Genomic DNA, 24,117 nt, shown 5'->3' on the forward strand with positions numbered 1-24,117 from the left:
AAACATGAGTATTGAGAAAGAGGTGTGCAGCTCTTGTCTACTTGGTAAACAAGCGAGAAAAATGTTTCCTAAGGCAACTACATACCGAGCCAGCAAGGCTTTAGAGCTTCTACACGGAGATCTTTGCGGACCTATAAGTTCAAGTACGCCAGCGGGAAACAAATACATATTTGTTGTTGTCAATGATCATACAAGATATATGTGGAGTATGTTAATGAGAGAGAAGAGCGAAGCTTTCTCCAAATTTAAAAGATTAAGAGACACAGTGGAGCAGGAAACAAGAAAGAAGATCATCACCTTCAGGACAGATAGAGGGGGAGAATTCTGTTCCAAAGAGTTCAATGATTATTGCAAGAGCGTTGGGATACGAAGACACCTTACCGCTCCATACACACCCCAACAGAATGGGGTGGTTGAACGAAGAAACCGAACGTTGATGGAGATGACGAGAAGTATTATGAAACATATGCATTGTCCGAACTGGCTCTGGGGAGAGGCAATGCGACATTCTACCTATATCTTGAACCGCGTAACAACTAGAGCCCTGAACGAGAAGACACCATACGAAGGGTATCGCATGAAGAAGCCGAGAGTTGATCATATGCGAGTTTTCGGATGTACAGCATATGCAAAGATAGAAGGGAAATTTCTGAAGAAACTTGATGATCGAGCAAGGATACTAGTACACTTGGGAACAGAACCGGGCTCGAAAGCATATCGACTACTAGACCCTCGCACGCGGAAGATCATAGTAAACCGGGATGTTGTCTTCGACGAATCAAAAGGCTGGAATTGGAGCTCAGATAATACAAACCAGAACCGGAGTGAAAGTTTTGCTGTTACACTTGGAAAATTTGGAAACAGAGGCATCACTACAGAAACAGAGCAGCGGTCACGAGAAGAAGAAGCAAGTGATACACAAGTACCCGAGGTTGAAGAATCAGACTATGATGAAGAAGAAACTGAGATCACGGAGCCTGAGCAGCAAAACTTGAGAAGATCAGAGCAAGAACGCGTCAAGCCGAAGTATCTCGACGACTACATACTCTTGGCTGAAGAACTTGGAGAAGAATTCTTAATGTATCTCAACAATGAACCGAGAAACTTCAATGAGGCGAAACAGTCAAGAGAGTGGACACGAGCATGTGAGGATGAAATACTCTCCATCGAGAAGAACAATACGTGGATACTAGTTGAGCTACCGTATGGAGAAAAACCAATTGGATTGAATTGGGTGTTCAAGATCAAACGCAACTCCGACGGCAGTATCAACAAATACAAAAGCAGACTTGTCGCGAAAGGCTACGTACAACGACACGGAATCGATTTCGACGAGGTGTTCGCACCTGTTGCTAGACTTGAGACAATACGACTTCTTGTTAACCTCGCTGCAACACACGGATGGGAAGTGCATCACCTGGATGTAAAGACCGCGTTCTTACACGGTGAGTTAAAGGAGATCATGTACGTCACACAACCAGAAGGCTTCGAGAAGAAGGGTGAAGAGAATAAGGTTTATATGCTTAACAAAGCGCTGTATGGTCTGAGACAAGCGGCGAGGGCATGGAACAACAAGCTCAATCAGATCTTGAGTGAGCTTCAGTTCAAGAAGTGCTCAAAAGAACCATCGGTTTATCGAAAGTCAGTTGATGGCGAGTTAATTGTGGTCGCAGTATACGTAAACGACTTGTTTGTGACCGGCACAAACATCAAGCTGATTAAAGAGTTTAAAGAAAATATGGCGACAAAGTTTGATATGAGCGATCTTGGCAAATTGACGTATTATCTTGGCATAGAGGTGTGCCAACATGAGAATGGAATCACTTTAGTTCAGAGACAATATGCATCGAAGATATTGGAAGAGGATGGAATGGACAAATGCAATTAGGTTCAAACACCAATGGAACAAGGTCTGAAGCTGAGCAAAGCAGAGAACGAGAGGGAGATAGACGCAACACGGTTTAGGAAGAACATTGGTTGTCTGTGATATCTTCTACATACAAGGCTTGATCTCTCCTTCGCTGTGGGAGTTCTGAGCCGTTTCATGCATAGTCCAAGGGAGTCACATGGAGTTGCAATGGAGCAGATCATGCGCTATGTACGTGGGAGCACTGCTTATGGGTTAACATTCGAGCGCTCAACATCAAAGGTACCGAAGATCTTTGGGTATAGTGACAGTAGCTATGTATTTGATCTAGACGATGGGAGGAGCACAACAGGCCACATCTTCTATCTCGGTGATAGTCCAATCTCATGGTGTTCACAGAAACAAGATACAATGGCGTTGTCTTCATGTGAAGCTGAATTTATGGCCGGGACAGAAGCTGCAAAACAAGTGATTTGGTTGCAGGATCTGTTAAGCGAAATCACAGGCCGTCCATGTGAGAAGGTAATGATAAGGATCGACAATCAATCGGCAATTGCGTTAACAAAAAATCCGGTGTTTCATGGAAGGAGTAAACACATTCACAAGAGATATCATTTCATACGAGAGTGTGTAGAGAAGGAGCAAATTGAAGTAGAGCATGTCCCCAGAGAAAGACAAAAGGCAGACATACTTACAAAGGCTCTTGGGAGAATTCGATTCAAGGAAGAGAGAGTTCATTGGCATGAAGGATTTGGAGATAAAGAACTTTAAGCTTAAAGGGGAGGATGTTGGGATAAGCTTAAAGTTAGCTTGAAGAGTAAGCTACCTAATCCCATTGAGTTTGTGTTTATCTAAAGGGATTAGGAAATATCTAATAAAGTGTTATACCTAATGAGTTTAGGATTTATGTGTTGATATATAAGGAGATGCTAAGATGTAGCATAACTTATGAGTTTGAGAGCTTAAGGTTTTTGAGATAGTTTTCCTTAAGAGTGATTAATAAGAAAGTGTTTCTTATTGCTGAGATTAACACACATTGTGTTCGAGTGATCTAATTTCTATACATGGATCAATAAATTAATTAGTTTTATTAAAGTATATGGTAATATATTAGCTATTGAAAAACATAGGATTCAATCACGTTGGTTTCCCTCCCTCTTGAAACGTCGTCATTTTTTAGCTTCCAATAAAACAAATTAAAACTAGCCAAGTAAGAGCGAGAGCGAGATGATAAGATTTTTTTTAACTCAAAACAAACAAAACAAAAAAGTTAACATCCAATCGCATGCCCAACGCTGTTATTGGTGTTCATTTACATTATATATCGATGCCATTAAAATTTATATATATATTTTGACGATCAAAAACCAAAGATTTTAAATCTGATCTAGATACTGAACCATACAACTTCACGGATTATCGCATTTGTGGATCCATCGTGGACAAACCATGGATCAATAAATTAATTAGTTTTGTTAAAGTATATGGTAATATATTAGCTATTGAAAAACATAAGAGATATTTTGTGTTTTAAAACATTCAAAAATACTTAACTTTAGTTTTTTTTCAAATTTTTTTAACATATAGAATATCTAATTACAAATTAGACTATTTAAATATTTTTGTAACAATTTAAGAATTATGACATAATAAAAATATCAAGACTGAAAAATTCTATGTTTTTAATTTTCAAATGTGAATAATAAATCTAAACTTTAAATTTAAATTAAAACAAAAGTAAAACATCAAACTGTAACAGATAGTAAATAACAAAATAAACTAATATCAAATCACATTAACTAATTTTAGTTATTTCTCCCATTGTTTACTCATTTTCTTCGGGTAGCATAGTAAAATCTTCATAAAAATCTAAAAAATACATATAAATAATTTATTCGGTATTATATATGATAAAAATCAGAAAATTCAATAATTTTAAAAAAAGATTACCAACATAATTTCCTGGGTTTATCACTTCATCATCTTTGGCCTCTGTGATACTTCAGCAAGAACATTTTCTAAGTCATTTTAATCAAAAAAAAAGTGAAAGAGATACAAACTCGACAACAAAAGAAAACAATAGTAAAACTGAAAATTTAACCTTTTCACTAGAACTAAATTCTGACGTGCGTTTATACGCGGAATTATTTGTTATAAAATGATGTTAGAAGTGTTTACCATTTTATTAAATTAAAAATGAGTTCGATTTAGAATGTGTGGCTTGTAGTTTGGTTACTTATTTTTTCTTTTAATTAGTAAATCTTATTTGTTTCTTATATAAATATTAGGATGATTTTGTTCCAGTAAATCTGTGTCAAAATCATAATTTAAACATTTCATGCTTCAAATCTTGAATTTGGAATGGTTTCTAATTTTATATGCTTCCGATAGATTGATTTGTTAGATTTTTATTTGATTAGTTTTATATTTTATTATTCATTAATAGGGAAAGAACAAAGAGAACCACACAATATAAATATTGACCATATTTTGCTGCTATTATTATTTTAGTAACAATACAGGGATTATATTGGGTTATAAATAACATATGCATGTAATAATCTATTAATTGCATATGTAATAGACTGCAATAGTATTCATTAAGATATAGGAAACTCATAATTAACCGATTAGTTTAGTTGCTCTAATTATTTGACAATTTATCTTTACCAAAAAGTAGTTATAACCAATTCGTTTTAGCACTGGTTATTAATTACATCACCTATATTAAAATTTTGATAAATAAAAGGTTTGAATTAGTCATACCTAAAAGTATTATACTATATAAGAGTTTTTGATGATTATGTATTGTTTGTAACGGCATGTTAGATGATAAGTTAATTGGAAAGTAAAGAGACATAACATGTTTTGATGATTATGTATTGTTTGTAACGACATGTTAGATGATAAGTTAATTGGAAGTAAAGAGACATAATATATGATAAAATAATTTCAGGTATATACTATATTGTATTATGTATGTTGTATTTAGAGAGATATTTTTGTATGTTAAAATTAAATGTCATTTGGCAAAATTCGGTTATGGTTAGTGATTTCCAAAATAATTGGCAAGCAAATTGTATTAATGTAATAGAGTGATATATCTAATATATATCTTTGGTCAAAATCTAATATCTAATATATTACTAACGAAAAAAAATGAATGATACAAGTATTTAAATGATAATATTTTATTAGTTGATAAAAATAAAACTTTAAACTAATAGATTATATACAAACAGATTCTAATAACATAATTAAAAAAATCTAAGAAAAATAAGTAAAATCTATTTATTGATTTTTACCGGTAGTTCAACCGGTAGCCGAGCTATGGGTTTTAATGGTTTTTTGCGGGTTTTTAAATAATATTTTTTTCGGAAATCCAAACCGGATTATATATCGAATCACCGGGTTTACCGGTTCGACTGCGGTCTCGGTTTCAAAACACTGATCAAAACTAATGTTTCATACAGTTTATGTTTAGCTAATGGCCTTAGTCGAATGATCAGAATAAAGAAACACAATATATTTGAAACGGGCCTCGGCCTCTATTAAATGTGTATCTTGACGGGCGAAGCAATGACGTCTGGCTCTCTTTATTGGAACCACATTTACACCTGTAGGTGTATACACTATTTGGATATTTGAAAAGGAAATTTCAAAAACAATTGTCTAGCGCTGTACCAAGTACCAAGTACCAAGTACCAAGTACCAAGTACCAACTACAAAAAGTCGTATTAACCGGTACTGAGTAGTGACTAGTGACTAATTTAATCATCAAAAGGACAGTTTGTAAATTATAAATCATTCTCTTTTTCAGCAGCAGGCCACGCTATAAAAAAGGCACAAAGCTTCTCTTTAGGATTATAGACAAAAAAAATGATGATCAAAAATGTTCAAAACTCAGTCAGAGTTTATAAAGTTGCAAAAGGCGTACCTCTTCAGTCACCAGGAGATTGCGTTAGATTCATAAGCCCCGAGGTCTACAGATTCAACAGACGAAAATATCTCAGAAGCTACACGCTCGAATGCTACGATGGTGAAGACCACTTGTCGGCCAAGAAACAGAGGAAGTGGATCAAGAACAAGAAAAAGGTCATGACGATGAAAAAGACGAGTGACTCTCTTGGTCACTCGCTCAAGACATGTCTCAGGCTCTTGTTCTCTTGCTTTCATGTCTGATATGTACTCTAAATATTTTCCCCTCTCTTTTCTTTTTCCTTCTGATCGTAATTTCAAGCTATCTTCACTTTGTCTTGGGAATAATGTCAAATAATGATCCATGTATAACAGTATAAGTATTTCCAAACAGAATTCAGAAAATCACTTCCATTTTTGGGATTCAGAAAACATGTATTTATCTTTTGTTGATTGGATATACTTTTGAAATTAAACAAACGTGATTTATCTGTTCTGATAATTTTTGGCGTGGGGATGCATTTTAAAATATGTGCAATATGTTTACGAGTCCAACGAGGGAGATAATTTATTTTTTTGTTTATCATAAAGTTTTAGTTAATTATATGAGCCGGCACAGTCGCATTCTCAGAAAATCTATCCTATGCTAAAAGGGATATACGAGGAGTAGGGAGGCTGTCCACGTCCTCAATTAAAATCAGCCAATAGGGTGAGTTTATTTGTCCACGTCATACTCGGTTTGGGCTTTGGTTTTTTTACTTGATTTTGACATGTCACCATGATTGGACTTTCGTATGAAAACCCAATGAAGTTTTAAATATTTGCCATGCGTAGTAATCGTCTCTGTCTCTTCCCTTTCACCACCGTCGTTACTGATTTCTGCAATTCAAGTTTCTATGGAGTTATGATGACCTACTATCACTCATTCAATTCTGTTATTTACACCTATTTTCATGAGGGATTTATCCTTCCACCTCCCTCTGTTTCTGCTCTTATAAAACCTCTTCATCGAAGCTTTCATGGAACCAAAATTGATGACCTAAAATATCATCATGTTTATGAATCACAAATAACCACTAGGGGGGCTTGAAGCGAGAGGATCGGAGAAAGCAGACAGATGTTGTGTTGTTCGTCGGCGTTCCAAAGAGTAGCCTCCTTAATGTTCATGGCTCCCAAGTTAAAACCTCAGCGACTCCATCAAAGTATGTAATCCTACGCTCATCTATCGTCTTTCTCAACACCATATTATGTATGATTTGAGGGTTTGGATGTTTGTGTAGTTGCAGAGACTGGTGCTGAGCAACTGGTTAAGAAAGCAATGACGATGAATACCGAATCCTCAATGAAAGATGCTTTCTCTCTATACGCTGATTATCTCAACAACTTCGCAAGTCTTCTTTCCTCTCTTCCCTGTAGAAAAGCTCGATGCTTTATGGGTTTTTGTTTCCTGTCAAGAAAGATTGAACCTTTGCGTCTAGGGATTGAGTCTTATAGGAGGTCGAAGGTTAAAGGAACGATCTTTCGATATGGAGACTTTGATTTTTCTTCTGCTGAGAGTTGGTTTGAGTCTTATAGGTAGAGATGTATGAGGTAGAGACTAAAGGAATGAACTTTCAATTTGGAAACTCTGATTCTTCATCTGCTAAGAATGGTTTTGTGTATCTTTGTTTAGTAAACCTCACAATGTGGTCTCTTTTGTAGAATGAGAAACGAAAGAGAGTGGTGAAGGCAAGTCGTGATATCACTATGAACAGCAAAAAAGTCATCTTTCAAGTTCACAGGTAACAACATCAAACTCTTATGCTTTGTTTTGTTTTGGGTGATAATGTTTTTTTTATGTGGCAGACTCAGTAAAGACAACAAAGAAGAGGTTCTGGAGAAAGCAGGGAAAGATTTAGAAGCAGTGAGGGAACAACACTTCAATGATTAACTCTGTTAAAAAGATCTCAGTTTATGTTTGCTTACTTGTGCAGCTTGCAGATTTGACTGGAGAGCTAATGAGGATGGCGATTGGTAGTTTATCAGATGGTGAAGTCGAGTTTCAGATGGTGAAGTCGAGTTCGCGCAGAGGATTTGTCAGTTTGTCAGACAGATTCACAGGGAACTGTTGCTGGTCGTGCCTCAGATGGATGATAGTTATGACATGAAGTCAAAGATGGAAGTGATGCTTCAAAGTGTGATCAAAATTGAGAATGGTACATTATCTTAGCACTATTTTTCTTAGCTTTATGTTATTATATGTACTTCTTGATTTGGTTTGTTTTGTGTATTAGCTTGCTTTAGCGCTCATGTGCGTGGATCAGAGTATATTCCGCTGCTTGGAGATGATGCACCAACGTCCTTCTTATTGGGAGGTGCTGATGTTGAATGATTAAGAAGTGAGCTCTTTTATCGTGAGAACTAGGATCACTTAGTATGGATGCTGCTGAGGAACTTTCAAAGCAGAGGACTCTGAGATCTCTTTGTTGCAAGACGTTTTGAGTATGAATGGCAAAACAAAATGTAGAAGTTTTTTTCTTTTGTCACAATATTTTCTTTATCGCCAGCCAGTAGCTTACATTTGGAACTAAAGTCAATGGAGTCTGACGATTGCATGAGAAAACTATCAGGGCGTCGTCGCAAGTGTCAACTGTGGGTATTTGTCTTTGCATTTTTTTTTGACCTTTTTGTATACTTCCAATTATATTGCTGGAATTACTAAAAACCTTAAATTCTCTGATCGTTCCAACCGTCTCCATTTAGATCCGACGTGGGATGGTTCAAGAGACTGAGAACTCAAGTGGTGCTATTGGAGCTATGCTTTCTGCTGATGCTGCTATGGATTGTGGTTTAAGGTTCATTTATGTCCATTCTAGAGTTAGTTTCAGTCTAAAGTTTCTGTGTTTTCTTTGTCTAATGAAAATATTGAAAAACTGTAGGAGGAGAATGTACGTGGAAACAAGTCCAGAAGAGATGAATGTGCACATGAGCATAAGAACGGTTCCTTCATTCTTAGGAGAAACTGATGAAAACATATTTGAAGAAATCTGCAAGGTTCTACAAAAGCAAGATTGCGTCAAGGCATAGTTAGTGGTATCTTTTTCGTAGTTTCTTTCTTCGTTCTCTTCGCTTCTTATGCAACCATTTTGTATGTAGGTTTTAATATCCCATCAAACAATGACTTAAATTCTGCTCTTTTGTTTTTTCTGTTCAAACGTTATCTTTGGCTGGAGAGAGCGGAACCGGGAAACCAACAGTAATTGAGCTGCTGCCAAAGTTTTACAATCCTGATGAGGTCATCACTTTTGATGGATTTGAGATTAATACCTTCAGATGGAATGGCCACCGCAGCAACCCGGTATGGTGAGCCAAGAACCATCTATGTACAGTGAAACTATCAGAGAAAACATTGCTTGCGGAAAAAGGAGGAGATGCTTCTTAAACCAATGTCGTATATGCAACTGATATACCTAATGTTCATGGCATCGTTAATGGATAACAACATGTATTTTAACGGCACCTGATCAAATGTGCAGTCCTAATTTATTGATTCATACTAAACTGAAGATGTATTCACTATTGCAGGGCTATGATACAATGATGCTTAGACAGACCGTGTGGTTCAGTATACAGTGGACAGGATCATGGTTTACACATCGGTTATCAACAATCAAGAACTCATGTATCAACGTGGAGAAAAGAAAGAAAGAGACTTTGATTGATAGAAAAAATGGAGAATTATTTTATTATTGAATAATTCTTAAATAGAAAATAAAACATCTAATAAGAAACAAACTAATAAAAAGATTAAAAAGAAAGACTAAATCAACCCACCTGCACCATGAAAATATCTCTAGATTACCGATGGTAACCATGCATGTATCCTTCAAAGAATTTTGGTAGTTTTTGGGAACCATGCATGTATCTTTCAAAGAATTTTGGTAATTTTAAGTAGACTGACGAACATAAATTATTGGTAGAAATTTAAGTTGTGAAAAATATCTAAGTAGCGGTTTGTATTAACGACGGACAAAAAAAAGAAATTCACCTACTCTAAAACCATAACAAAGTATTAGTCAGTAATAAATTTAACAGTTGTTTTAAAGTTAAAAATAAATTTATATTTCTTACAACTATATGCATATATAATTTAAGACAAATATAAAACAACAAATTTTGAGTTCTAACTATTTTAAATGTGTTGGACAAAAATAAATAAATAAAAAATATTTGTAATTTGTGTAGCAATTTACATTTTTATAAGCGTTTATACAAATATATATATATATATATTCAAATCAAATGTAAAATAAAAAATAGAATTTGAATAAAAATTATAGGAAAAATATATAATGCATAAACACAAATACGCAACTAAGGAAACGAGGAAAATCATTAGGATCACGAAACAAATAAAAATGTATGTACACATTTCCATATAATTAGTTAGCTAATATATATATAGGTCTGGTCCAGTACTTTATACTGCCTAAAGCGAAATAAATAATGACACCCCTTATAATTTGAATCGCGTACCTTTGATCGAATATTCTACAGCAGAACCGCTAGACTATATACAAATTTTGGTAATTGTGATGTGAATTTGCGATGCCCGTAAATTATTAATTTGATTTGGTGCCTAAAGCACTCGGCTTTAGGTCAGGGCCAGCCCTATATATAGAGAGTAAGCTATTTGTAGTTCATTTTTTTATTCCTAATACAAATCTATATCTAAACTATATGTCTGAGGGTAAATGTTTAATAATATAAAGCTTTATTTTTCAAAATACAAAAAATTATCCAGTCCAACCAGGAGTTTATGTGAACAACCAGCTTCGACATTAAAACTTTATGATTGTATATCATCTTATACGATGTCTAAAACCTCTTCCAACATTTATTACTTATTAATACATATATATAATATAAGTTAGACAAGTAGATTTGATATTTTCTCCCTATACAGTATGCAAATTTTCTACTCCCTACATTTTCATACTGATTCTATCTTTAGAAAACATAATTACATTGATGTTCATTTAAAAAAAATGGTTCGAAAGGAAAAATACATGACCAACGAGTAAAGCCTACTTCCTATGGAGACATACATTCGATAAGACTGAAGGAAGGTTAGCATAAAATGTATAACTCTATTCACATATAAGGGATAGTTACAATAAACCAAACCAAAACACAAGCAAAGAGTATATTCAAACTATTTCTTTCCAAATACTATGTACAAAACACATGTCAATCAAGTATAATTCCATCCATAAATAATTCTTTTATAAATTACTTCTTTAGTTGTGACACTGAATATAATGAAACATCTATAATAAAAAGTTAAACTTATGATTTACGGTTTAAGATTTACGTTCTAGATAGAGAATAATCTAATTTAGGTTATGTCAGTCGTTATCTTCTTATACTAAATTCATCACCGTACATCTTTCGGTTTTTGTTACAAAATTTTATAAACAATTTAAAATATATGTAAACAAAATAATTAGAAATTTTTTTATAAGATACAATCCGCGCTAGAAAAAAGATCTAGTTTCTTTAATAAAACTTATTTATGCTATATAATTACAAACAAATTACCGCAAGTTCAGAGAGTTGACTCACGCTTAATGTATACACAAGAATACAATGTCATTTGAGAACGTCAGGTGGCCTAGCGGCAGTACTGAATGTTTCTCACACACGACTACCCGAGGTCGCCAGTTCGATACTCGGGGAAAGCGGGGTGGTACTGGGTTAGCTAAAAAATCCCTACGGGGATTTCTGGCGAGGTGGTCCTTCGGGGTGAGTCCAGTCACTATAAAAAGTTTAACCTATACAGTTTTGACAATGTGCAGACTTTCTCGACGATTCTTCTCCACTTCCCACGGTTTCAACTTTGGGCCACGACTGTTATTGGGCTTCAGTTCCTAAAATTTGTTTTCATTAAGAGTATAACACTGGGTTTAACCATAACAAGCTGATGTATTTTATTTCTTTTGCATTTAAATTAAGAAGGCCAGTTTACAAAAAAAAAAAAAAAAGAATACAATGTCATCGCATATTACCCAAAAAACAAAATAATTCCAAGGATAAGATCAGCTTGTCGATTAGTTTGGAAAGATACAAGTAAAGAAGAGAGAAATAGACGTGTACTGGTTTAGTTGGTCCATCGCGATCAATGGCCAGATAAATAGTAATCAAAGTGATCCTTAGGTTATTCAGTATAATTTTCTAATACAATTAATATGTTCTTGAAAATATGATCTCTACTTCTGTCAATTTTCTTTTAAATGATGACTGAACAGACACGTCATCTTCAGCACTGATCTATTTCTCCACCTTCAAATCTGCTGGTACTTTCGAACGTACATAACTCTTGTTATCACTTGTTAATGCTATCTAAATTTAATTGTAACATATTAAACATGTATATAATATTCAATCATTTTCAGAATAATAAAAAATTAATGGGTTTAGATTAATACATGATCCATAAGGCCCATTATTAAAGGCCCGTTAAGATCAATACTTCATATTTAGCTAGCCCATAGTATCAATTAAATGGATACACTCTCTTTCTGCTTGCTTAAATAAATTAAAATGATTTTTTTTTTTGGTCAAAATAAATTAAATTAAAATGATTTAAAGGACGAAAGAAACAAAAAAAAAAACATGCATATCTCGTAATTTGTGAGCTGATGTCCGACGTTATTCTAAAATCGAGGAAACGAGTAATGTTAGTTTACCATTACCAAAAAGACTCTTTTTGGTTACCGTAATAAACTCTTACTCTCTCTTACAAAATGGCAAATAAATCCATCTAATATGCAACCCAAAACATCGGATCGGATACGCAACGTTGTAATTTAATATTTTTGCATTCTTTTAAAATTGAAAAAAATATAGTTGAAAATGTGAAGACAATCTAAAGTCAGAAGAAGAGCAGGAAGACAAACTTTACTTATGCGTTCACACGTCCTCCCAATTTTCTTTTAACAAAAAAGAAAAAAGCTTCTTTTTTTTTTCTCGGGTGAGAGTGTGATTCTTTGACACAAGGAAGCCGACTTCTCAGACACAAACAAATCTTCCCGTCCCTCTCTCCATAAAAACTAAGAGTGAGAGAGAGAGACAAATAACAAGAGCACAAAAGCTATCATCCTCTTCCAACGTGTGATGTTCAACTTTATCCCTTTTACTTTCATTTCTTTTGAGGTCAGTTTTTCACTTCTGTCTTCTACTCTGTTGAGCCACTTATATTTGGAATTTTTATCCCTTGCTGCTGCCCCCACCCACTATAATCCTTTTATGATATTTTGGATGCATTCGACCATGTCCTTGGCTTTTCAGTAAAGATATATTGTTTTTTTTTCTGCAGGCAGATTAAGTGTTCGTTGAAATGTCTGACTGAACCCATCTCCTATGTTATAGCCGCTGCTTCCATCTGGTAACTTTTCTTGGACTCTATTCATATTATTAATTAGAATACTAAGATATATAGTTAAGTAAGATAAAGAATATAAATTTCATGCCAATGGGGCCATGTGATTCAAGAAAGAACTGTGGAGGAGATAGAGAGGGACGGTCAACAACTCCGACTTGTTTGCCCAACTAGCCGAAGAAATATAAGAAGAAAAACCCACAAATTGGTTAAACTAATATTCCCTTTTCATTATTAAGTTAGTCTTTAGTGGTTAAAACTCATGGATATTGAATATGACCATCAGCTAGTCTATAGGGCAAATATCAAGAATACACATATCAAAAGTTGGGTATTACTTTAATACACATGTACATTGTATATGAATAATGTTTATTTAGTTTGATTACCTTAATAAATGTATATGAATAATGTTTATTTAGTTTGATTACCTTAATAATCCCCACAGTAACTTTACTTTACTTTTGAAGGCAAAACACTTTTGTCACTTTGTCTATTTTTAACTATCTATGTAGATCTCTTTTTTCCGATTTGGTTGGGTCTTGTACACACACTGGTGACTGTCTTTTTTGACACGTGAATCTATCTCTCTTCTTCTCAGCACCATTTTCCCTGAAACATGAGCCATAGCCAACTTTTCTTCTTCAGTTGAAACCAACCCACGCTTATTTTGTCCCTTTTAATGTTGAAAAGCTTCCTCCTTTTTCGTTGGTGTCTTACAGGTGAAGAAGATTCACTTGGCTTTTCCACAAAAAGTCCCCACCTTTTCAGGCTATCTCCGCTTAAAAGTTAAAGCTGGAGTTTTTTTAATAGGCCATGCGGTTACTGCTTCGATCTCTTGAAGCATTTCCTGTAACTCTTTTGTTTTCTCTATCTCCTGGGAACTGATAAGGAGAAAGCTACTTTGTGGTAATTTAAAAAAAATAAATAAATGGGATTTGGAGTTGGTGGAGGTAGTAGAATGTTGGATTTGAGGATGGTTCAAAGCCACAAGCGTTCAAAAAGGTAAGCTGTCCACTCTATTGTTCGTTATTAACAACTACTACTTTGTAAATTGCTCTAAATGTGTCTCTATTTGTCTGTTAATTGAATCCCTTGTGCTGCGATGGGTCACACAAAAAAACTGAAAATCTGAGATTTATGGATCATTCAGATAAATTACAGTTTTTTTTTTGTTGCCCTGAACAAGATAATGCGTCTGTTAAAACTTTTAAATTTGCTAGTGTAATGGATGAAGAATTAATGAAAACTTTATTCTGATACTTAATGGATTTAAAAGACATTCTTGTTAAATGTGTATGTGGTGGTAAAAGAATAGCAACTCTGTATTTTAGTATGGGTTTTTATTCATGCAACCTGTTTCCAAAAGGTTAAATAAAATCTCGTGAGTATCTTTATGCACAGTGCCAGCTTTCCAGAAAAGAAAAGAGCCGAGGGAGATCAACCTTCTTCCAATACTTCTTTTGAAGCCTCTCAACGCATCAAGCTGGTGAGTACAATCACTTTCTTTCCCTTTTTTTTTAAAGTGTATTGGTATTTGTTAAAGAACAGCCTAAGACGCTGAGACATGATTCTTGCCTTGTTGGATTTATCTTTATGTTTCTTTTGACTACTAAGTATCTTTCTCTCTCGCTCTCTCTCTTTCTACCCCAAGCTGCTTTTTTTCCTTTTGCATCTTTTTTGTGAAAGCCTGCCTTTACACAAATTCTTCGCTATTCTTCCTTGTATCCTTCTTACTTGTCTTGTACTTTAAAAAAAAAAACGAATTTCCTTTCTGGTATTAAGTTGTTAGAAACTAAACTCTCTTAAAAAAGAGTGTCCGAAGCTGTTTCTTTATAAAACCTCTTCTGAGACAGGTTATCGTTTTATGGAATTTGTCTGACTTGGTTTATTAGGACATGGGTCGTTCAAATGAATCAGCCAAAGACAAGCCTAATCAGTCTCATTCAATCACCGAAACTTCATTGAAGCAAGAGGTAAATGTGTTGTACAATTTGTTTTTACTTGGTAATCATGTCCTTATTCCTGTGGGTTGGAATCACAGATTGATCAGCTCGAGACAAGACTACAAGATCAGTTTAAGGTTCGTTGTGCATTTGAAAAGGCGTTAGGCTATCGAACAGCGTCTTCGTACATGCTGACTGAAGCAAACGACATTCCTATGCCCAAGGTCAGTCCCAAAACTGTATTATATCTTTTAGAAATGAGCTCTGTGCATCTAAAGTCTAAAGATACGTTCTTGTTTTTTTTTTTCCCTTTCTTCTTTCAGCCGGCTATTGATTTGATAAAAGACATTGCGGTTCTGGAGATGGAAGTTATACATTTGGAACAGTATCTTCTTTCATTATATCGAAAAGCCTTTGACCAGCAAATCTCTTCTGCATCCCCAAACTCAAAGAAGGAGAGGCCAAAGTCTCCTCCTGTGACAACCACCCCTAGAAGGCGTTTAGGCTTTTCTGAAGAAGATAATGATACCCCATCGAAAACAGATCCCTTGCTTGATGATGATCAGAATCAACCAAAGGAAACCGAAATGGAATCCAGTTTTCACCGTAGCCACTCGCAGCGTTCATCATTTGAGAGTAGAAAAGCTTCTCCAGAAGAGTCTTGGAGTAAAGCCACCCGCTCTTGCCACTCCCAGCCGCTGTATGCGCAGAAGGGAGAGAATCTAATCAGTCTAGCTGAACATCTTGGCACTCGAATCTCAGATCACGTTCCAGAGACGCCCAACAAGCTGTCTGAAGGGATGGTCAAGTGTATGTCAGAGATATACTGCAAGCTTGCAGAGCCAGCACCTTGTGTACTACTACAAGAAGGGCTTTCATCGCCAAACTCGTCTTTATCATCAAGGAGTGCATTCTCGCCCTCTGACCAATACGATACATCGAGCCCTGGATTAGGAAACAACAACTCCTCCTCGTTCGATGTACGTTTAGACAACTCTTTCAATGCACAAGGAGAGAAGGAGGACTTCAGTGGACCTTACAGCAACATGGTTGAAGTGATTTGCATTTACAGAGACGCCAAAAAGGCCAGTGAGGTCGAAGATCTTCTTCAAAACTTCAAGTGAGTCGCTTTGAGATTTGACGAGGGTAGAATTTGATTGTTTGTGAATATTTAGCATCTTGATATGTTTAAACGCTTGCAGGTCGCTTATCAGTAGATTGGAGGAAGTGGATCCAAGTAAGTTGAAACACGAGGAGAAGCTGGCCTTCTGGATAAATGTGCACAATGCACTTGTGATGCATGTAAAAAGCTCTCTTTTCTTCAAAAGAATCAGTGTCAGTTTTGTGACTCTTATGGCAGTTTTCTTTACAATCTCTGTATAGGCCTATTTAGCTTATGGGATTCCACAGAACAATGTGAAGAGAGTCCTACTGCTACTCAAGGTAACATAGAAAGACGCATGCATGGACCATCCTTTTCCTTTCTCTATGTCTCCTAATTTGCATTTTTTTTTTGGTTTAAAGGCTGCATATAACGTTGGTGGACACACGGTTAGCGCGGAAGCAATACAAAGCTCAATTCTTGGTTGCAAAATGTCTCATCCTGGACAGGTAAGTTTGAGAGAGTTTAAATGTCAGCTTCAAAGCACAAACCTAGAGTATTAAAAGGCGTTTTCTTTTCATTCTCTTTTAGTGGATTAGACTGCTATTTGCTTCAAAGAAGTTCAAAGCAGGAGATGAAAGATTAGCTTACGCAATCGATCATCCAGAACCTCTCCTACATTTTGCACTTACTTCAGGCAGCCACTCCGATCCCCCGGTATTTTAATCACTTTCAGAGAATCTTTGAAACCCTTTTATTTAATCAAATGCCACCAATTAAAAGCGCTGAAGTATCTGTTTCTTGGATTGTTGTTGTTTTTGTTTTGAAACAGGTTCGTGTATATACACCGAAGAGAATCCATCAAGAGCTAGAAACGTCGAAAGAGGACTACATAAGAATTAACCTAAGCTTACGCAATCAGAAAGTCCAACTGCCAAAGCTTGTGGAGACGTTTGCAAAAGAGTCCGGTTTATGTTCAACGGGTTTGACAGAGATGGTTTACCGGAGTATACCAGAATCTTCGAGAAAATGTTTTAAGAGATGTCAATCTGGTAGTAGTAAATCACGCAAGGCCATTGATTGGATCCCTCACAGCTTTACATTCAGATATCTTATTCTTAGAGAAGCTGCCAAATGAAAAATTATTCATTCATATAATGTGTGTCAGCGTGTATATAAAAATATCGTTGTCTATGATTGTCCCCATCTTCTAATTATAATAATGTTCTGTTTCGTCTGGATGATTGGATCTTCTTGTTTCTTCACAGTTACTTAGCACGAAGGAAAGGATAGGAAACTCGTTAGTTTTATTTGCCAATTAATTTTTCTAGTAAATACATGTTTTTCTTCTAATATGGCTTTCGGCCAATTATACTTACTCCCCGGAGGATTATTGAAACAGATGGTTAAAAACTTAAAACAGTTGACTCAATGGCTTGAGCACAGCCGAGCTCCTTTTGAGTCTCTCCACACGACTTGTTGACCCCGCACGTGTGGTTTACGGCTCATTCAAATTCTTTGTTGATATTCGAATCCTAAGCTTCAACGCCTTATTTAATTTCTTTTATTTGTTTTAAAGGCCCATTAATGCTGATAGGGCCAATGGATCCTGCCTTCTTCGCCTTACATATTCCAATCAAGTCACCTGTATATCCTAACCACCGAGCTAACTCTCTCTTTGCGGACAAGTCTCAACACAGAAATTGAAACTTTCATGTTCTATAGCGTATAGAGTCATAAATGCAGCTCCAAAGGGAAGTAAAATGGACCACAACTTCCATCAGAACATATCTATCAAAACGTTAAATCCTTATGCAAAAGCGCCTTAGTGCATCTTTATCCCGGTTGCTAATGAAGGTGGTTATGTTAATTGTGATTAAAAATAAAAGAAAATTACTTTTTAATAAAAACAATGTTGCTTAATTAGGCAGAGGAAGAGGCGACGCTTAACGGGACACGCGTCATACATTCAACTCTCTGCCTCTCTCTCATCTCTATCTCTCTCCCAACTTCGCGAAATCAGACGGTTTCGAATTGAAAACGTCGTGATTGATCTCTCCTTCTCGGAAGAATCAGTCGGCGATTCCGGCTCTCGTAGTTCACCTCTCTTCGATGATTCATCAGTGGGCGTGTCTCTCGGTGGCTGTCGTCGATGACTCCGTCTCTCTTTCGTGTGATCTCCTCGACGATGAATGATTGGGCGTGTTTGTCGGTGGCTCTCCTCGACGGCGACGGATCTATGTATGAGTATCTTTCCTCAAATCGAAAGGTAAAGGGGTTGATTAAACAATCTATGTTCAATCATGCATGTCTTTCCTCCAATCGAAAGTTATCTAATTTTTTTTGTTTGTTTTGTTCAAATGTGTCTCTCGGTGGCTCTCCTCGACGGCGACGGACCTCTCTGTGGCTCTCCTCGCCGGCGACCGACCTCTCTGTGCCTCTCCTCGAAGCGAAAGGTAAAGCTTCTGTTTTTGTTCAAATTTGATTTGTTTTATGTATTCGATTTTGTCTGTAGATTCTGTATCTGTTGTGTTAGGATGGATTGATCAATTTACATGCTATTAATTTGTTCAAATTATGATCTGTTCCTTGTGTTTTGTCATGTCTATAGATTATGTATCTTGTGTCTTAAAATGGATGGATCAATTTTGATTTCTTTGTTGCAAGTTTGTTTAGCTATTCGTGTCTTTTTTGTCTTGTTTATGTCTGTTGATTCTCTTTAATTTATCATGTTTTGTGTGGCCAGACAATGAAAGCAAAGAGACATGAGGAAGACTCACTGGACAAAGGAGTACAATGCAATAGAGGTTAGTTTATCTCTTCGATCTCGTCTGAAATGATATATTAATTTAGTGGTAGATTGTGGTTGTGTGAATTGAATCAAGGGTGGTTAATGGTATATTTAGTGGTACATTGTGGTTGTGTGTTGGATAATAAATTCAAGTTCTGGTTTGATAGAATGTGATAGAGATATGCCAAGTAATGAATGTAATAGGTAAATGTCAAGTCGAGTTTGTTTGTTGTTTGCGTTTTAAGCTTTATCGTTAATTACATAGGTGAAGTAATCAAATGTCTTTCCAGCTTTGTTTTAAATGCATGATAGTCGAGTTGGTAGGTTGTGTTGAATGCCTTGATCATTGCATCTACAAATAAATGTGTTGAACTCTTTGTGAAGTAATAAAACTCTTTACTTCTCCTCTCCTTCTTCTTCCAACTTCAAAAGATTCATATCTTTTTTTTCTCTTTTCTTTGAATTTCGGAAATGGATTTTAATCCTTTTCGGGACAATTCAAAGTTTGTTGATCTAATTAATAGTCAGCAAAATGTAGTGTTTCGTAATGTACCAGATTGTGTAGACATACCTTCATCGCAAGACACGCCTGCAAAAGGGAAAGAACGGAGGGCTTGGACGCCAACTGATGACCTTGTGCTCATAAGCTCATGGTTGAACACGAGCAAAGACCCCTTAGTAGGGCATGAGCAAAAGTCAGCTGCTTTCTGGACTAGGATTGCAGCGTACTTCTCAGCTAGTCCAAAGCTGGCTGGCTGTGAGAAAAGAGAGGCAGCTCAGTGTAAGCATCGTTGGCAGAAGATCAATGACTTAGTGTGCACGTTTTGTGGAGCTTATGAAGCTGCAATGAGGGAGAAAACTAGTGGACAAAATGGGAACGATGTTCTCAAACAGGCCTACGAGATCTTCTTCAACAACCATAACAAGAATTTCACCCTTGAACATGCTTGGAAGGAGCTTCGAAACGATCATAAGTGGTGTGATGTTGCGACGTCTAAAAAGGATGGAAACTGTAAGAGAAGAAAGTGCGAGGACGGTTCACATACGGGAAGCTCTCACGCTATTGGAACCAAAACTGGTGAAGAGGATCAAGTCACCAAACGTCCCATTGGTGTGAAGGCAGCAAAGCCCGTGGTAAGACGACGATGGTAGAGGAGAAGGACTTGGATGAGTTTCTTAGCATGTGGAGGATAAAAAAAGAGGATTTGGCAGCCAAAGAAAGGCTCACGAAGATGAGGCTTCTAGATAGTCTAATTGCTAAAAAAGAACTTGCTGAGTATGAAGAAGAGTTGAAGAAAAAATTCATTACCGAGTTATTGTCTAATTAGTTTAAGTTTCTCTAATTGTTTCTGTTTTAGTTGCTCGAAGTGTTTTTGTTTAAGTTGCTCAAAATGGTTCTATTTTAGTTAAGTGTTTATGTTTGTGGGAGATAATGTTTTTGTTTTAATAATTAAAATGGAGTTAATTTTAATGTTCTTGTTCTTGTTAATTTTAATGCTCAAAGTGTTTCTGTTTATGTTCGTGTTCTCTGCCTCTCGTTGATGATAACGTTTAATGTTCTTGTTCTGTTTCTATGATTATGCAGGCTCTGCTTCACCTGAAGTTACCAAAGACGAAGAGATATTTGGAGCTCTTGGAGTCATGTGTTGGAGCTTTGTCTTCACCGAATGGTTGTGTTGTTGTCTTGTGTCACGGTTGTCGTGGAGTTTTGTTGTCGTGTGTCACAGAATTGTTTGCTTTTTGTCTTTGTGTCACGGATTGGTTTGTTTGCTTTGTGTCTTCGTCTCTATATATATCTCTCTCTTTCAAAATGATCATATCTCTCCTTCACCAACGTCATATCTCTCCTTCTCACAAAACAACTTCAAAACAAGTTTCTCTATTCCCTCGTGCTATCATATCTCTCCTTCACCAACGATCTAATCTCTCCTTCTCACAAGACAACTTCAAAACAAGTTTCATTATCTTCTCTACTCCCTTGTTCTATCATCTATTAAAACACTTTCTGTTGGAAAACCAAAAAAAAAAAAAATTTGATCAAACACTTTTCATCACATATGGCATCTTCTCCTCAAAACACCTTTGATGGATCAGATGATAAAATATTTGATCAATTTTTTTGATCAATATTTTGATCAAAAATTTGATCAATATTTTGATCAAAAATTTGATCAAACAATTGAGAATTTATCCATTAAGTATGCTGAGAAAGAAGAACGCAGAAAAAAAAGAAAAAAACGAGCTTATATCGAAAGAAATCGTGAAGAAGGGCATATTCGTTTATGGAATGATTATTTCAGTGAAATTCCAACGTATCCTGAAAATTTCTTCCGACGACGTTTTAGAATGAGCCATTGTTCATGCGCATTGTTGATCGACTCTCCAACGAAGTTGAATACTTTCGGGAAAAGCAAGATGGTCTCGGAAGGATTAGTCTCTCTCCCCTTCAAAAGTGTAACGCAGCCATTCGTGTCTTGGCGTATGGTTCTGCGGCTGATATGGTCGACGAATACCTCTGGCTCGGTGAAACAACAACTCGGTTATGTGTCGAAAATTTTATGGAAGGAATAATATCTTTGTTCGGCGATGAGTATTTAAGAAGACCAACACCGGCTGATCTTCAACGTCAACTTGATGTTGGAGAGTATCCTGGATTTCTCGGGATGATAGGAAGCATCGATTGTATGCATTAGAACTGGAAGAATTGTCCTACCGCATGGAAATGGCAATATTGTCGTGGTTCGGGTAAACCAACAATCGTTTTAGAGGCAGTTGCTTCATACGATCTCTGGATATGGCATGCGTTTTTTGGACCTCCAGGTACATTAAATGATATCAATGTTCTAGATCGTTCACCAGTTTCTGATGACATTATAAACGGTCAAGCTCCAAATGTCACTTTTTCTGTCAATGGAAGTGTGTACCATATGGCTTACTATCTCACTGATGGTATTTATCCGAAATGGGCAAGTTTTATCCAATTTATTCCTATACCACAAGGGCCGAAAGCAGTTTTATTTGCTAAACGTCAAGAAACTATCCGAAAAGATGTCGAGCTGCTTTTGGAGTCTTGAAGCTCGCTTTGCAATTGTTAAAAATCCAGCGATGTTTTGGGATAAAGTCAAAATTGGAAAGATTATGAGAGCATGTATCATATTCCATAATATGATAGTAGAAGACGAACAAGATAGATACACTCAATTTGATCTTTCAGAGTTCCAACAAGGAGAAGACAACGGAAGTTCACATCTCGACCTCACGTTTTCTACAGATATGCCTTCCAATATCACAGATATGATGGGTGTTCGAAGGAAAATTCGTGACAGACAAACGCATCAGCAACTCAAAGATGATTTGATTGAACACATATGACATAAATTTGGACGTGATGAAGATAACAATTGAACTCGGATGCTTCTTTCAAATAATTCTCTTTTACTTTATAATCTTTGTTTTCATGTTTTAATTTAAAAATCTATGTTTAAAATGTTATCTTTTATTATGTTTTATTTAATAAAATAATTAAACAATTTTATTAAAAATTTAATAATTTGTTTTTAATAATATTTTATAATTAAGCATCCTAAAATAAGAGACTTGCAATGGAAGACATAAAATCTCAAGTTTCTTAACAAAATCTCTTAACCAACTTTTCTCCTTAAATACAATTAAAAATTAATTAAGCAACCCTTAATGAATCTCTTGTTATACATTATATTGTGGATGTCCATAACCGGCCCGGTTCATAACCGGCCTAATGCTAGAGAGAGAGAGAGAGAGAATCGGCATCTTGCCTTTTCCTTATTAGATTATGATTTGTACTCTTTCCATATTTGTATTTCCTTTCTTTAGTCTTTCCATTATTCTATGACGGTGTAATTCACTATATATAAAGGGCTCCTTATGTTTATGAATAATACAGAAACATAGATTCTATTCTCTAGTTTCACAACACGTTATCAGCACGATTACGCTCTAAACCCTAAGCTAAAGTCCGAACCCTAAAACCCTAATCTCATCTCGGCGATAAACCCTAAACCCGACGACGAACCCTAATCTGATCGAGAACCTAAAACCCCATACTCAAGGCGTTCCCGATCTCATCACGCGACCTCAGTCCGTTCCTCAGCTCGCGACTTCAGCATGTTCGCGAGACACGAGACACGATCTCAGCCTGCTCGACACGACCCGATAGCTGCTTGCTCCCGTTCGCGACTCTTCTCAGCTTCAATCCGTTCATGACAGACAGCAACCCGTTCCCGACCCGACATCAATGATTAGCTCGCGTTCTTCTCTATTCGGTGGTCCATTCAACCCGACTTGAGGTTTAGGTAAAACTAAAACCTAAGAACCAAACCCTAAGGCAATAGATCCAATTCCTAATAACCTAAATTGAATCTTATTGCTTGATTAAAATCGAAACCCTAATTCCCTAAAGCCTAGCCGCATGCATACCATGCAAACCTTAATCGAAATTTGATTTGATTGTTTATGTGATTTAATATTTTGAATCTGATTATCATCACATAGAACCGATTGCTAGGATTGATTAATCTCATACTTGAATTTGGTTGATTGAATTGATGAACTAAATGAATGTTATCTTGTGATAGAAATCGCCTAAGTTGATTAGTTCTCATCTTGTTTAAAACTTGAAACCGACCGGCTTGTTCATATTGAAACCCTAATTGCATTAATCTCATTGAATATGATCGTTAGGTTGATAGTAACTAAACCCCTTGATGCATTGCTTGATTGTTTTATTGAGGTTTCATGATCACTTAGAATCGTTCTTGCTAAAGATGAATAACCGACTGCATTAAGATCATATAGAAACCGATTGCTAAGATTGTTCATACTCTTGGCCGTGCGGCTTGTCTTGCATTATGCATGTTCGGATTGTTTGGCCGTGCGGCTTGTTAGCATATCATGCATGCATAATCGTATGAACTAAATGCATCATATCTGTTTGGTCGTGTGACCAATTTGAATCATATATCTGATTGTCTTGTATGCATTATAAGAACATTATAAATCCTAAGAATGAAATATATGATTTCAGATGTCGAAAAT

General features: G+C 36.0%; 3 protein-coding genes across 5 annotated transcripts; all 3 read left to right on the plus strand.

Moving 5' to 3' along the window:
- Positions 1–6,603: 6,603 nt before the first annotated feature.
- Positions 6,604–7,715, plus strand: LOC106302926 (translin-associated protein X-like). The gene is made up of 4 exons (XM_013739322.1): positions 6,604–6,987; positions 7,066–7,172; positions 7,487–7,566; positions 7,631–7,715. The coding sequence occupies exons 1-4, from the start codon at positions 6,903–6,905 to the stop codon at positions 7,713–7,715; spliced, it is 357 nt and encodes a 118-aa protein (XP_013594776.1). The 5' UTR covers positions 6,604–6,902.
- A 5,078-nt stretch (positions 7,716–12,793) lies between these two features.
- On the plus strand, positions 12,794–17,518 carry LOC106301208. Of its 3 annotated transcripts, XM_013737555.1 has the most exons (12): positions 12,794–12,979; positions 13,143–13,211; positions 13,928–14,210; positions 14,610–14,694; positions 15,101–15,181; positions 15,250–15,375; positions 15,475–16,271; positions 16,354–16,453; positions 16,535–16,594; positions 16,676–16,762; positions 16,845–16,970; positions 17,086–17,518. In XM_013737555.1, the coding sequence occupies exons 3-12, from the start codon at positions 14,137–14,139 to the stop codon at positions 17,389–17,391; spliced, it is 1,842 nt and encodes a 613-aa protein (XP_013593009.1). In that variant the 5' UTR covers positions 12,794–12,979; positions 13,143–13,211; positions 13,928–14,136; the 3' UTR covers positions 17,392–17,518. The 3 variants fall into 3 exon arrangements, with proteins under 3 accessions (XP_013593009.1, XP_013593010.1, XP_013593008.1); XM_013737556.1 differs by lacking the exon at positions 12,794–12,979 and having other exon boundaries at positions 13,079–13,211; XM_013737554.1 differs by lacking the exons at positions 12,794–12,979; positions 13,143–13,211 and having other exon boundaries at positions 13,733–14,210.
- Positions 17,519–18,441: 923 nt separating this feature from the next.
- Positions 18,442–20,196, plus strand: LOC106302927 (glutathione S-transferase T3-like). Its single transcript, XM_013739325.1, has 3 exons — positions 18,442–18,522; positions 19,000–19,060; positions 19,601–20,196. The coding sequence occupies exons 1-3, from the start codon at positions 18,442–18,444 to the stop codon at positions 20,194–20,196; spliced, it is 738 nt and encodes a 245-aa protein (XP_013594779.1).
- The last annotated feature ends 3,921 nt before the right edge of the window (positions 20,197–24,117 follow it).

The sequence above is a fragment of the Brassica oleracea genome, chromosome C7, assembly GCF_000695525.1.
Source record: "Brassica oleracea var. oleracea cultivar TO1000 chromosome C7, BOL, whole genome shotgun sequence".
NCBI lineage: Eukaryota > Viridiplantae > Streptophyta > Magnoliopsida > Brassicales > Brassicaceae > Brassica > Brassica oleracea.